Here is a 12,384-nt window from a genome sequence, read left to right on the forward strand (position 1 = left end):
TGTTTGTGATGTGCCATAATTTCATGTGTTTCCTTTATGTAGATGTGTACTGGGCAACATGGACTCCTTTTACTGACTTCGTAGACCGGAGGATGACATCACTGTAGTTTCACTGAGCAGTGCGCTGGAACTGCATACAGTGTGTAACATGGTATTAGAAATGACATACATGCAAGGCATTCAATAGTAAGGTGGTTCCATTTTCTTTGTCAATATGGTTGTGAGTTTTCCTACAAATGTGCCATCACCATCTTTCAAAATGGCTGCCAGGTACCTCCACACTGGAACTCCCAGGTTTCATGCAATATTATTGTATCATGTCCTTATAATTTAGCCATCAATGGCTAAAACTCTTCCTATTTCCACCTTCTCTTTTCCACCCCCAAACACCTCTTACGTATTACACACACCCAGAGGGCTATTGAAACAACCCAGCACAATATTCAGTTTGCGCATCCCTCTCTAATCCTACTACAAACCCAATATCTGTAGACAACAAATAATTCAGACACTGGATGCCACCCTTCTGGACACAAGCCCAGTGCACATAACAAAGCACACCTAGAGAGCTCACAGACGCACGTTTCTCCTGGTTCTGCACAGATGAGCACAATCCCTATCCTGTCCCTCTCTCCCTCAGAGCACACGAGCACCTGGAGACCATGCAAATTGCAGCAGTGCACTGTATAAATCAACATAACATGGCATAACGTATTCCTTTTTTGTCCTCGCCATCCCTTTCTGGTTATATACTTGGTGTCACACCATAGGAGAATGCTTTGAATGCATTTATTCGGGACACAGCCCAATTGGCACAGCTGATGATTAAATCGTCTTCTGCAGTGCATCTACTCCAGCTGGGCATATTGTTTTCCTGCTGCTTTTGTCTCTTTCTGCAGGTTTCCCACAAAGTGGTGGTGCTGGAGTGTCAGGCTGCCAGCCTTTACTCGAGGCATAACAACATTGCTGTGGACATGGTGATCCACTGTGGGTTTCACTGGCTGGCGCTGCAGTGCATGGTGCCGGGTGACATAAGCGACCAAAAAGAATAAACCTAGGCTTGGCACCCCTACCCACCCATAAATCTTTAACACTGAGACAGTTGTAACACTAGACACCAACTGCTATCTAGGGCGGGTATTCCTCACTGTCCTCCATTTTGGCGCCTCCTCAGCACACATTTTTTGTGGGACAGTTCCCCACCTCAGATATCTGGCTCGTTGCAGCTATTGTCTACAATCAAAGACCCTCAACAGGTGCCACTTTGTCAATTTGACTTGTATTCTGCCCCTCCTTTTCCTTTGTCCATTAACACATATGCCATTGGTCCCACGCTTTATCTTGTGAATAACTACCTCACAGCAACTGATCAGAGTTTTTGGCCAAGGGCAATTATGATGGACAAGTGCCTCTTCCTCCATCCTCCTTATTTCTTTAGGATATGTGCTGTTGAACCTTTCTTGTTTCATTCAGGACATGCTTGGGCACTCCGGGGGCTCATGCTGGTTTGCAGGGATCAGTTGTACACTTTCTTAGACACATTGTTTTCATAATTTTCACTTTCTTGGGTTCCCTATGTTTTGCTTCATCTACCATTTTTTAAACGTTCTTTTTTAGTTTCAATAGTTTGATCAACATTTTCTTAAGAAATTGCAAGATGTGATACATCAAACTGCCTCATTACTTAATAATAATAAATCAAAGAAAATATAATCCATGATGGGCTTGGGCAAACTGCCATTCTTTTTGGAGGATCTGCAAGGTCTTATAGAAGGCAGATGTAAAACAGTCCTCCCCTGGGGCCTTATCCTGTTTCATATGTTCAATAGCCCTTTGAACCTCCTCCACCTCTAACTCTTTTTCCGTATTCTAAATTTCCTGAGTTGTAAAGATCGTCATAGGCAGACCCAAGAGGTAGTCGTCAATTTTCTCACCAAGGGGTGGGTCTTTTTCCCTGTAGCTGGTGCATTCAGATGATTCCTGCGCCACCTCCTATGGGGAGGTCTTATCCACTCCCTCTCCAGTCACCAAACTCTCTACCGTCTGCTCAAACTCCAGGGTCCGTAGTCTGTTAACCAATATCATCTCCATTTTATCCCCTTTTTGTAATGTTTTTGTCTCGTGATTTTCAATCTGTAGTGTGTTTCCCCCATCAGTAGCCCATTAAGTTCCTGTCTTTTGCCCTTTAGAGACTCAAAAAGACCCTCCTAATCTGCTGCCTCCATCCTCATGCCATTCTCAATGGCCCTAATGTCCTCCTGTGAATTCTTTTCAAAGAGCTCCAGCTCTCTTTTCTTCCTTGTGCCTTCAGAGATAAGCAGCACCCTAAGCGTCGCCTTATCCGTTTCCCATACCATGTGGCAGGGGTCCTCTCCGTATCATTGGTGTGGGAGAAACTGTCAATTTCCCAGTTCATGGATTCCCTAAACACTGTGTACATCAATAAAGAATAGTGGCAGAGAGACGTTGAAAGGCCCTTGTTCCATGGATCCATGTACTACTCGTATATGCATTAATTCAGATTACATTGTCTATGCTAAGTATACCAGCTACTGCTCAGTTGCCCAGACGTTATACGGCAACCTCCTACAATCCGTTCAAATCAACACATTTATGGCTGACTTGGATTCTTGCTGCTAACACGTTCTTGTTCGCACTCCATCTTGTACCTTTAAAGTCTGCAGGCTGTAACAGGGCAGCTGCAGTTAACCTAGATATTGTCTCCATTGACAGGCATGAGACAGCATGACTAGTTACTGCCCCCTTGTTGGGCACTAAGACATATTGTGGACTTTCCACTCCAAATCTAATCGTTTGGTTACAGCCTTGAAAAAGACATGAAGTAAGGTCAAAACAAGTGTCGGCTGTCCATTGTTAGGAAATTGTGGTCTTAAGCAGGGAGCAACTGTATTGACAATTCCTCTGACTTTTATTTGTTTCACATTAAACACATTATTTAGTTTCATCATATACCTTCTCCACGCGCATTGTTGTCTAGGGTTACCAGTTTTCACGCTACATCAATAAGGTGTTATTATAATACCATCTGTTGTTAAATCGTTTGGCCAGACCTAGTGCCTGCCAAATGTGTACCATGGTCTGACCAAGGGGTAACATGTATCACTGCGTGGTGAACCAGGAACTCATTTTCACTCTGAATCAGGAAATGAGCAATTCTTGGATGCGAGCCGTGAGGTGCCGAGAACGTATTTCCCAGTGGCTCCGGATGGCATTTCCTCCAAAGATCGCACCATGCATGGGTCTTGTGACAATTCACAAGATGTTGTCACTTCTCCCCAAGGGGGAGCCTCTTCTCATGAGGCTAGGGAGGTGAGGCAACTACACAATAGTCCCCTTAGGGGTGGTTTAATGTGGGAGGACCTCATGGGGAGGTACTCCCCCTCTGGGGATAAAGGTGACCACCTCAGGTGCAGTCCTGGCAATCAAATCACCCACACACATTCCTTATTCCTACACTCTACGTCTAATCCTTCCTTAGAGAGTAAACATATGTACTATTATCATAGTGATTAAATTAGCCAAGCAGGAAGGACTAGGACGAAGAAGAACATCAGAGGTATGAAGATTACACCTTCAGGTACTACCACGAGGTGGCTCAGCGGCATCATGAAGAGTGCCCCGATCATATACTACAGGTTTTGATGATAGACAGTGGTGGGACCAGTCCTACATAAAGAAAACTGAAGACAGATTTGAGGTTGTCTTCGAGGAGCAAGCAACCCCGGGAGATTCGAATCCAGATGGAAGCAGCTGGAGCAGCAGACGGCAGGGAGACACTGAGAAAGTTAACCAGGGTCCCTCTAGGAGCAGACCTCTTTGCCCGATCTGGAAAGAAGAGCGGTGGTGTAACCTTGGCCAGGTGGACCGACAGGTCCCACAGAGATGCTGAGGCCGCAAAGGTGGGAGATCTGCCAGAACGCTGTGGAACCCACCGGCCGAAGGAGAAGCCGCCTGGAAGCAGCAGAGCGGAAAACCATCCCTGGAAGAAACGGAGTAGTGCTTGACCCCACGTGAAGGTAACAGGGAGGGGCACTAGAGAACCCAGTCAAGATGGCCATGAGGGTGTGAGCTCCTGGATGATTCCACAAAAATATGTCTCTTTATCCTGCCACCTGAACTGCTATCTCGTGTTCCATTTAAGAGGGGAATGTTAGAATGCCCCAGAGATGGAGATATGGCGACTCATATAGCTGGCGTAGCAAGGAGACAAGTATCCTCTGCAGAGGTCCTCCGCTAGCACATGCGGTTAGAAATGCGCCCGAGTCGGGCGTCAAGGATCTTCTGACCTGAGAGGAGCGCCGGTGGCAAACCGTGGAGATAGGTGCAGTGAGCGGCGCCATCCCGCCCGAGAGGACACCCCCCTGCTGGTGCACGGCCATGGCCCAGCCAGCGCTGTGAAGCTGGGGCTGGTTGTGCAGCGGTCAGGCATTGCACCAGCAGGGAACCAGTAGCGAGGAGTGGACGGGCCTCTACCTGCGTAATAAAACTGTGGTAAGGAGTGAGGGCCTTATCTTACCATGTGGACTGGATCCTAAAATAGACCCTGACAAGGGCGGACTGCAGGCGGCGGCGCGGCCAAGAGAGATACGGACTAAATGCCAGAGACAGTGGGAACACACTCCTGGTGCTGTCTGGGTCCTCTCTTTATATTCTGAATATTAATCTGCACAACCAAGAACAGCGGGTCAGTTAGTGGCTGTCATCCCCTGGCCACATGAGGAGAGGCTATCTCTGGGATAGGAGTGATGACCTCATCAGATTCATCACAGTATACATCTAATGATTGTGGCTTTTGTGCATACTGGTAATATGACCCAAGATTAGGATAATTGATGTAGTAAAAAAAGAGCCCTAAAGAGGACAAACCTTTCCTCCCATTTGGAAAATGCTTCAAAGACGCTATTGTGGACAATTCGATGTCTGTCCTAGCCCTAAACAGAAAAGTGCTAAGGAAATATAGACCCATCAAAATGACCCAAGATTAGATCATTGGAGCCAGATTACAGTAATTTTGACCTGGTGCAAGTGCAATGCTGCACGTTATTAGCACAAGGGGCAAAGTTTGCCCTAGTGCCAAAAACATTTGGGCCATATTAGGAAACCTTTGCACTATGACAAATGAATGTCTACCTTCCACTGCATGGTATTGGATTATTTATCCTTCTAGTAAGCCACATTACAATCACTGCAATAAAACAAGTTATCTCCTGACGTTATAACAGAGGGAAGAGGACAAGTAAACATGAACATGCACAACATTTTTATTGCAAAACCTAAAGATACCAACCTCTCTTTGGCCACAACAATGCCTAGAAGCTGATCCTCCAATCCTTCCGGAGTAATCATGAAGTTCAGCAAAGAAACCTTTGTTGCCAGTTCAGGTAGATAATGTGGATTTCTAAGCTTGGTTGTTATGTAAAACTTGAAATCTATGGAGTACTCGATAATTGACTCACCAAGCCTGATGCAATCAACACCTCCTACAAGTAGAAAGACACAGGTTAAAGTCCTATTCATCATTATCAGGTTCACATAAACTCTATGCTTTGTTGTATATAAACCTCCACATCAAATACATGACCCATAGAAGTACAACTAACCAGAGTGTGTCCAATTCTTCATAATGGGTAACTGTGAATTATGGTCCAATAATTTAATTGAGGAGTTCAGTGACATGATACACAATGACAGCAAAAGATGAGTGGTGGGTAAATATCAAAACTACATGATATTAATGGACCATAATGCTAGTCTAAAGTTATGTATTTTTTATATCAGGAGCACATGGAGACTGCCCCTGGGTGGTAGCGGTGCACGTATAAGTCAACATAACATCTTGTGTTAAAATATATGTTGGCTTCACAATGTTTGAAATCCATAATTAATGACAGAGATTTGCAAATAGGTCGCTTAACATCTGATAACAATATAAATACTATCTCATTATTGTCGTTGTATTGAAAATTGCCATTTAGGCAACATGACATTTATTTTTAAATTGCATAGTTTAGCTTGATTTAGTATGGAATACATTATTTGGAAACAGGATAATAATTATTGAAAGGAGGAAGATGAATAAAGTTGTATCTTATTTGGCTGATTTACTGAAAAAATACACAAATACACAAACAAGCCTTCCTGTATGTTACTCGATAGGGGGGAATTTAATGAGGAACATTTCTATTTCCAAACTACAGTTTTGAAAATGGTTTGGTGTGTAGAAATACTGTGCGTAGAGAGGTAATGGCTGACAGAATATTTGTTGGCCTTTCCAGCAAATGTAGTTGTAGATGTACAAAGTGACTGATTGTGTGTCAATGTTTTGAAGTGATAGTATGCTTAGAGAACAATACGTCTAATTGATCATCTTGACATTGAAGAGAATAATAATAATAATAATAATGTTGCGCCTCTCCTGATACCAGTCATGCCATTCCCTCCCCACTTTTGTTGCATTCCTTTCTAATCCTTTGTCCTCCCCCTACTTTATCTGATCAGCACCTGCTCATTGCAAGTTGTTCACTGCACTGTTGATTTGTCTTCCAAACCTATCAGATCTTAATCGCTCCCTCACCTGATAATGACCTATTGTCCATTTCCCCTTCCTTTCAGCTAAGAGGGCACTATTAAATGACCTGGATGCAGCTGCTGCAAATCACGAATATATACATACATTATTTTTTATTTTTTATTTTCTTTATTTGTGATATAGTTCATTACAAACTTTTCACAAATGTATAAGAACATATACAATATATAAAACATATCAATTGCAAACAAGTAAAATACAAACTTACAAAATAAAATACATCAGGCATCTAATTAGTTATTATATGTTGCTATAAACAAGGGTATCATAATACCAAACAAATACAAATCAGAAATAAATTACAACGCACTCTTATCTCACACATTAAGAGGGGTTATCACCTTGCCCTAAAAGCTCAGACTCAAAAGCCAACCATACCTTAACCAAGGCTAAAGATCTAGACATGCTACAGCCAGAAAGGAAATTTGGCCAAAACTCTTCAACCTGAAGATCCTGTAGACTATCAGCAAAATGCAGATAGTATTTACATACATCTTGGTCATAATACGACACGATGTAAGTACATGTCGGAGGGATTCAATAGCACCCTGACTTTTTCATAAACGACAACCACGTTCTTTGATGGGAAGACTCACACATGACCCTTTAACTTCCATTACCAGCAATTTATTTAAACGCACCTGCATGAATATGCTCTTAGGAGAAGGATTGGGGAATTGATATATATATATACTTTTGGGCTTTTCAATACAAAAAGTATAGTCTGGAGTAGGTATATAAAGAGGATAATCCTCCAATATAGCCATGGCAACATGCCCAATTACATTTTGTGCTTTGATTTTAAATGTTCTTAATAAGGAGTCCACGTCGTCAGACCAATCTGGGCACTATGACAATCGGGAAAATAATTCCTCATTCCTAACTCCAGTAAAGACCTACTGAATCCCTTAATCATTTCCGTCTTAAGCAGACCTAGTATTGACGATAATTCATTGCACATTATTTTTAGGAATAGATTACTTCTATTCACATTTATAATCGTGCTCAGGGAGGTTAGACCCAACTCAGTTGTTATGGCCTGCATGGGAGTCACCCTAGAAAGACCCAGGATACAGTGCCAAATACACCCCTCGAGCCGGTCGGCCCATAGATCATGATCAACTTAAAAGCATTCCAGTGCATATGGAATACTTGTTACTCATTTTTGCCGGTAGAGTGTTACAATACCGATCAAACTATACCCGGCACTGGAAATAACTCATTTCTTTATCGCCAGTATTATAGAAATGGCTTTATTAGGATGTTTTTTTTGGGTTGATGACTCGTTATGGTGCACTTCGGCCCTGTATCCTAAGTAACAGTAATTAAACACAAGATGCAACGTCCCCATGGTGTCACCATACTTCCCTTATCTCTCTTGACTCCTACCTTCATACCGAGCACGCCACCACCCCCATCCTGACCACCTTCCACACGCCAACTGTGACGACCTCTCCCCTGGCGTATCACCCAAAATATGTTGAGTCCAAGGGGCATACTGCCTCTCCTCACTATTGCGACGGCCTTAGTGTCCTTAGTGACTACACTGGTAAACTTCCACCACAACACTCCAAGTTTCACTATGACACAACCTTCTACCCCAATCGGACAAAGGCCTACTAACTTCAGTACACTAGATCCTACACGAAAGACAAATCCATGTACTACGCCTTACAGAAACGGAAGACTCCGCTCAAGAATCCCTAAAATCTATGAACCACTAGCTAGAAATCTTCCCCCATGGAAAAAAAAGATCTAGCCATATGCCCACTTTACTTAACCCAAAATCTAAAGACCCACTTAGACCTACTACATCCCACCATACCACCACCAGGACCCACTCACCCACAGGCCTCCCATCTACTACATCGGCCTGTAACACTCTCAAGAGTGCCCTAATAAATGCGAGATCTCTGGTAGCTCATGCCACAGAGATAGCTGATATTATAAAGGCAGAACACCTCGACTTTTTAGCAATCACCGAATCCTGGCTTAAAGCCGCCACAGGACCAGCGCTATCACTTGCTATCCGTATTGGATATACCATCCTAAGATCAGATACTGTAGAGACTCGAGGGGGAGGCATTGCACTTATTGTACGAGATAACCTACAAATCAGATTAGTGCCATCCCCAGACATCAACTGCTGTGAAAACCTGACAGCTAAACTTAACAAACAGCTCACAGACCCTTATGATCCATCTGATTTACAGACCTCCAGGTCCCATTGGATCTTTCAAGGATGACCTATCTAATATTGCCTCCAACAACCTAAAAACTCCTCCCAATTTCTACTATTAGGAGACCTCAACTTAGGTTACAACGACCCAAAGGATACACCCGGTGCTAGTGTGGCAAACATCCTAATAGAACAAGGATTCACCCAGAAAGTGCTTCATCCTACTCATTCAAAAGGAAGAATCCTAGACTGGATAGCAGACCATATCTGTAACGCTACTATCTCTGCCATATCCCCACAAATCTGGTCAAACCACCACCTCATAACTTTCTCTCTAGTCACCTATAAACCTGTCTCCATACCGCCACCCCCACCTCCACCCATTCCCACGCGGAATAAAAAGAACATTCCCTGTGACAACCTACTCCCCCTCATTTTACCCACACTTAATGCCATCCCGGACAATATGAGACCTGATGCATTGGTCAGGGAATACAACCATATCATGACCACCTCCTTAGACACTATAGCGCCACTTAAACTGCAACAAAGCAAACCTATGGCCCACCTCAATTCATGGTATACCCCATATCTGAAAACACTACGCACCAAAAAAAGGCTCTGTGCAACAACCTGGAAAACACAACCGTCTGAAGAAAACAAGACCAACCTTATGGCCATCACCTCCCTATACAAAAACGAAATACTTCTAGCCAAACGTGAAACCTATAATGCTAGAATATCCCAAGCTAAATCCGGCACGAAAGAACTCTTTGCTATCCTTAAAGAGCTTGAAGCCCCTATCTCTGTGCCAGACAACTGTACTAAAGATAAACTCTGGAGCACGAACATACAGCAAGCACTAGCAAATAAGGTTGCGGCCCTTCAAGTGAAAATTGCTGACAAAAACGCCTCATTAACCAGTAACACGCCTAGCAGAACTTCAGTAGACTCCCCTAATAATACTACCAAGTCCTCTGCCAAGTTCCCTAGATTTAAGTTCTCTAAAGTCACCATAATTGAAACAGAAAAAAACATACTATCACTTGAACCATCCAATTGTCAGGGTGACCCTTGCCCCGCCCAACTCATAAAAGACGCAGCCAGAGATCTATCACCATTTATCACTAAACTGATTAACGCGTCATTTATGTCCAATACCATCCCACCAACCTCAAGGAGGCATGGGCGTAATTTTAGGGGGGGACGGGGGTGTTTGTCCCGCCCAACTTTCATGGCACACCATTTTGTCCCCATTCATTTGGCTGGAGCACCTTTTCTTCAGATGTCATGTCCCCCCCCAACTTTTTCCAACAAAGTTACTCCACTGATCATGGGTGCTCCCCCTTTACTAAAAAACAGACTCTAGACCCATTGATCCCCACCAACTACCATCCCATTACTACGGTGCCATTTCTTTTAAAAATTCTAGATAAAATGGCTTATTCACAAATCCAAAAACACCTGGAATCAAAGTCCTTGTTGGGATGTAGGCAATCAGGCTTCAGACCCCAGCACGGGACAGAAACTGCACTATTGGACCTAAAGGCCTAAATCGATTAACTGAGAGATAAGGGAAACTCAGCCCTTCTACTTTTGGACTTATCAGCTGCCTTTGATTTGGTCGATCACCAGGTCTTATGCAGCCATCTGGACACGGCAGCATACTTCTCCACTGAAGCCATAGCATGGATACAATCCTTTCTCAGTGATCGCACCATGATAGTCCTCTCCCCTATGGCAGCAGCCGACCCCATTCCTATCACGTGCGGCGTGCCCCATGGATCCTGTGTCTCACCCACATTATATAACATCTTCACCAAGCCCCTTTTCGATGATCTGGATCCTCTGGGTATCACCTACACTAATTATGCTGATGATACCCAGATCCTCCTACCTCTTACTGGTGATCATGGAAAGGATTTGGCCTTGGTGAACAAGGTTTATCTCATCATCCAGGCATGGATGGCCACACACTGGCTATGCCTGAATGATGACAAGACTGAGATCATTATTCTGGGCACCCCATCGTCACTCAAAAAACGGAGTCCCAAATACTCAACCTTCAATATCGACAATAATATAATTACAGTCGCCAAGCAAGTAAAAACCTTAGGGTTCTACCTGGACGCCACCCTATCCCTCAACAAACAGGTAAACGCCATGGCTTCAACTACAGCCTACACCTGCAAACTGATAAGAGCAGGCAAGCCTTCCTTTCTAATGACAGCTGCATTACCCTGGCCATAGCACTCATACTTTCAAAGCTCGACTATTGTAATGTCATGTACATAGGGGCGAACAAACAAATAACCAAAAAAATCCAATTCCTGCAAAACAATGCTCTTAAAGCCACCCTAGGAAACGCTAGGAGAGAACATATCTCTAAGACAAGAAGAGCCAACAATTGGTTATCCACCTCAAACAAAATCAAACTAAAAGTTGCCTCGCTCACTCACAAATGCATAAATAAGGCAGCCCCAATTTATCTGTCGGACAGAATTGTCATGAAACCTGTGACAAGAATAACCAGATTATCCAATACGAATTGCCTCCTTATCCCTAGATTCAAACTAACCAGAGTGAGTGGTAACAGTTTCAAGGTTAAAGCAGCCCAGCTCTGGTACTCGCTCCCCCTCCACCGCAGAACAGAGCAATCTTACCATAAATTCCGACAGTGCACAATTAAGTGGCTTAAGGATTCTGACCTCCAAACGAACCCATGATAACCTGTTAAAAGGCTTTGCCAGCCAATTATCACTGCTACATGCCAGTCAACCTGCTTTGCCATTGACTACACATACCCTCAATGGCCCAAAGATTGTATTTCTGACCTGTAAATATACTAGCTGTAAATACTCTGTATACTGGAAATTCTATGTATTTGTTTATGTGTAATTGTAACTATGTACTATATTGACTTTATACTTTCTTGTAACTAAGCTTTGAATGATCTTATGCAATGCGCCCGTATACCTTTGGGTCTGGCGCGCAATACAAGTAATAACAAACAAACAAACAAACCAAAATGCATGCATTTGTCATGGTTGACAAACAGATTATTAATTTTGACATATTTGATCATTGCATTTGCACTGCTACACAAAACTACATAGGTAGTGTTGAATATTGCCAGGTCGTCTGCGTATGCAAAATATAGAACTTTTAAATTACTCAACTTCGGGAGGGAAATTACAGTTGTTAGTTCAGTACTCCCCCACATCTGAAATGAACAGACTAAATAAAGCAGGAACCAATTTGCAGCCCTGCTTCACACCCCAGGCAATATCTATTGGTTCAGACAATTCACCTTTGCCATTCAGCTTCACACGAGTGTTGTTATTTTCGTGTAATAGCCGACAGGCCACCAGTAGGTCAGTCGGCATCTTCAACTGCTTTAATTTTTCCCACAATAATGAACGGTCAATATCGTCGAACGCAGAAGCGAAGTCCACAAATAATATATAGAGAGTTATGGCAGATTGGCACGAGCTTGTCTGGTCATAATAATAATGTAATGATTTCTACAGCATGTCAAACCAGATTCTTCCAATTTCTATGCACAGTAACAATCAATGTCACCATAGCTATATTT

The 12,384-nt window shown here is 43.2% G+C and overlaps 1 protein-coding gene across 1 annotated transcript in view; it reads right to left on the reverse strand.

Moving 5' to 3' along the window:
* The window catches only part of DNAH12 (dynein axonemal heavy chain 12), a 3,791,933-nt gene that overhangs the window by 835,504 nt on the left and 2,944,045 nt on the right, over positions 1–12,384 (reverse strand). The window contains exon 57 of the mRNA XM_069643677.1: positions 5,309–5,501. Coding sequence (XP_069499778.1) covers positions 5,309–5,501 — 193 coding nt within the window. The remainder of the gene's footprint in view (positions 1–5,308; positions 5,502–12,384) is intronic.

This window comes from Ambystoma mexicanum, chromosome 2p, assembly GCF_040938575.1.
Source record: "Ambystoma mexicanum isolate Mex_15411 chromosome 2p, UKY_AmexF1_1, whole genome shotgun sequence".
NCBI lineage: Eukaryota > Metazoa > Chordata > Amphibia > Caudata > Ambystomatidae > Ambystoma > Ambystoma mexicanum.